Genomic DNA, 1,259 nt, shown 5'->3' on the forward strand with positions numbered 1-1,259 from the left:
AAGACTACAAATGATAGCCTTTAATTTATATATATGCTACCAGGTGGAGCAAAATCAACTGCAAGCCCCACATGTTTTATGGCTACTCTTGGCACCGAAGAATACGTTCAGAGAACAGATATAGCTGTCGTACTAATCCCCTTCCTCTTCTTCCCTGCACTACAAGCCGCAGAGTGTCCGTTGCGCGATGGCCAAACAGTGTTCACAATCACATCACAACGCTGGTAACCAGCTCACAGAGACAGTGCCAAGCGCAGAATTGGCTAATTAAAAATGAGTGTCGGAGGAACACTTACCCATAGCTCGGTACCCCAGCTCATGGTTCCAGTGCGGAATCCTCGTGATAATCCACGATTCAGACAGAGTTGACTAAAACCAGCAAAAACACAGCAGCAGCAGCGGGAAATCTCCCTCTCTCCGTGCGGTATGCAAGTGGGTGTGTATCTCTGAAACGAGCGGGTGTGCGTTGCACCCCCTGTGTTTTTCTGTCTCTTCCTCCTGTTAGGTTATGATCGTACAAGAGTCTAACAGACACTGTGTCGTTTTTAACGACTTCACCTTTTCATTGTATCTTCCTCAAAGTGCCCGATATCCGTGGCTCTATCACCACAAAAGACACGCACAAGATGATCGGCACTCTGTGGCTACACGGACTCTGCAGGGTGGCTGTTTCGTTCGCGCAGACGCGCACACGTTCTCCGACGAATGACAGCTGCACAGGCGGGAGCGAGCGCACCATGGTACGGAGGAAGAAGGGACAGGGGGTGTGGGGGCAAGAGAGAGCCTTGTGCTCTATTGATTTTTATGAAATCATGGTATTGAAGGAAATCATTTGTCTTTTTTGCATTTGGATAATGGATGGTTCTCATCTGGCATATGCTGTCCACATGCTCTCTCTCTCTCTCTCTCTCTCTCTCTCTCTCTCTCTCTCTCTCTCTCTCTCTCTCTCTCTCACACACACACACACACACACACACACACACACACACACACACACTATAGCATATAGAGCAACATGCTCATCAAAAATCCGATTTTGAGATGTGAAATGTATGTGTTTGTAAGTTCTACTTTCCTCCTAGCTGCCTCATTTTTGACACAATTAAACACTTCCATCTAGTGGTTGACGTGAATATTGCATAGGCTACTACAGCAGGTAGCCAAGTATACTGAACACTGTGCAAACTGCATAATTCTAAACCAAAGGAAAATACATGGAATATGCACATCAAAGACAAACTAAGAACATATGCAATGGT

General features: G+C 46.1%; 1 protein-coding gene across 1 annotated transcript in view; it reads right to left on the minus strand.

The window, feature by feature from the left end:
• The window catches only part of LOC134458529 (formin-binding protein 1), a 106,460-nt gene extending 105,769 nt beyond the window's left edge, over window positions 1-691 (minus strand). The window contains exon 1 of the mRNA XM_063210888.1: window positions 297-691. Within this exon, the coding sequence (XP_063066958.1) occupies window positions 297-320 (24 nt within the window). The 5' untranslated portion in view covers window positions 321-691. The remainder of the gene's footprint in view (window positions 1-296) is intronic.
• Between the last annotated feature and the right edge of the window lie 568 nt (window positions 692-1,259).

The sequence above is a fragment of the Engraulis encrasicolus genome, chromosome 11, assembly GCF_034702125.1.
Source record: "Engraulis encrasicolus isolate BLACKSEA-1 chromosome 11, IST_EnEncr_1.0, whole genome shotgun sequence".
NCBI lineage: Eukaryota > Metazoa > Chordata > Actinopteri > Clupeiformes > Engraulidae > Engraulis > Engraulis encrasicolus.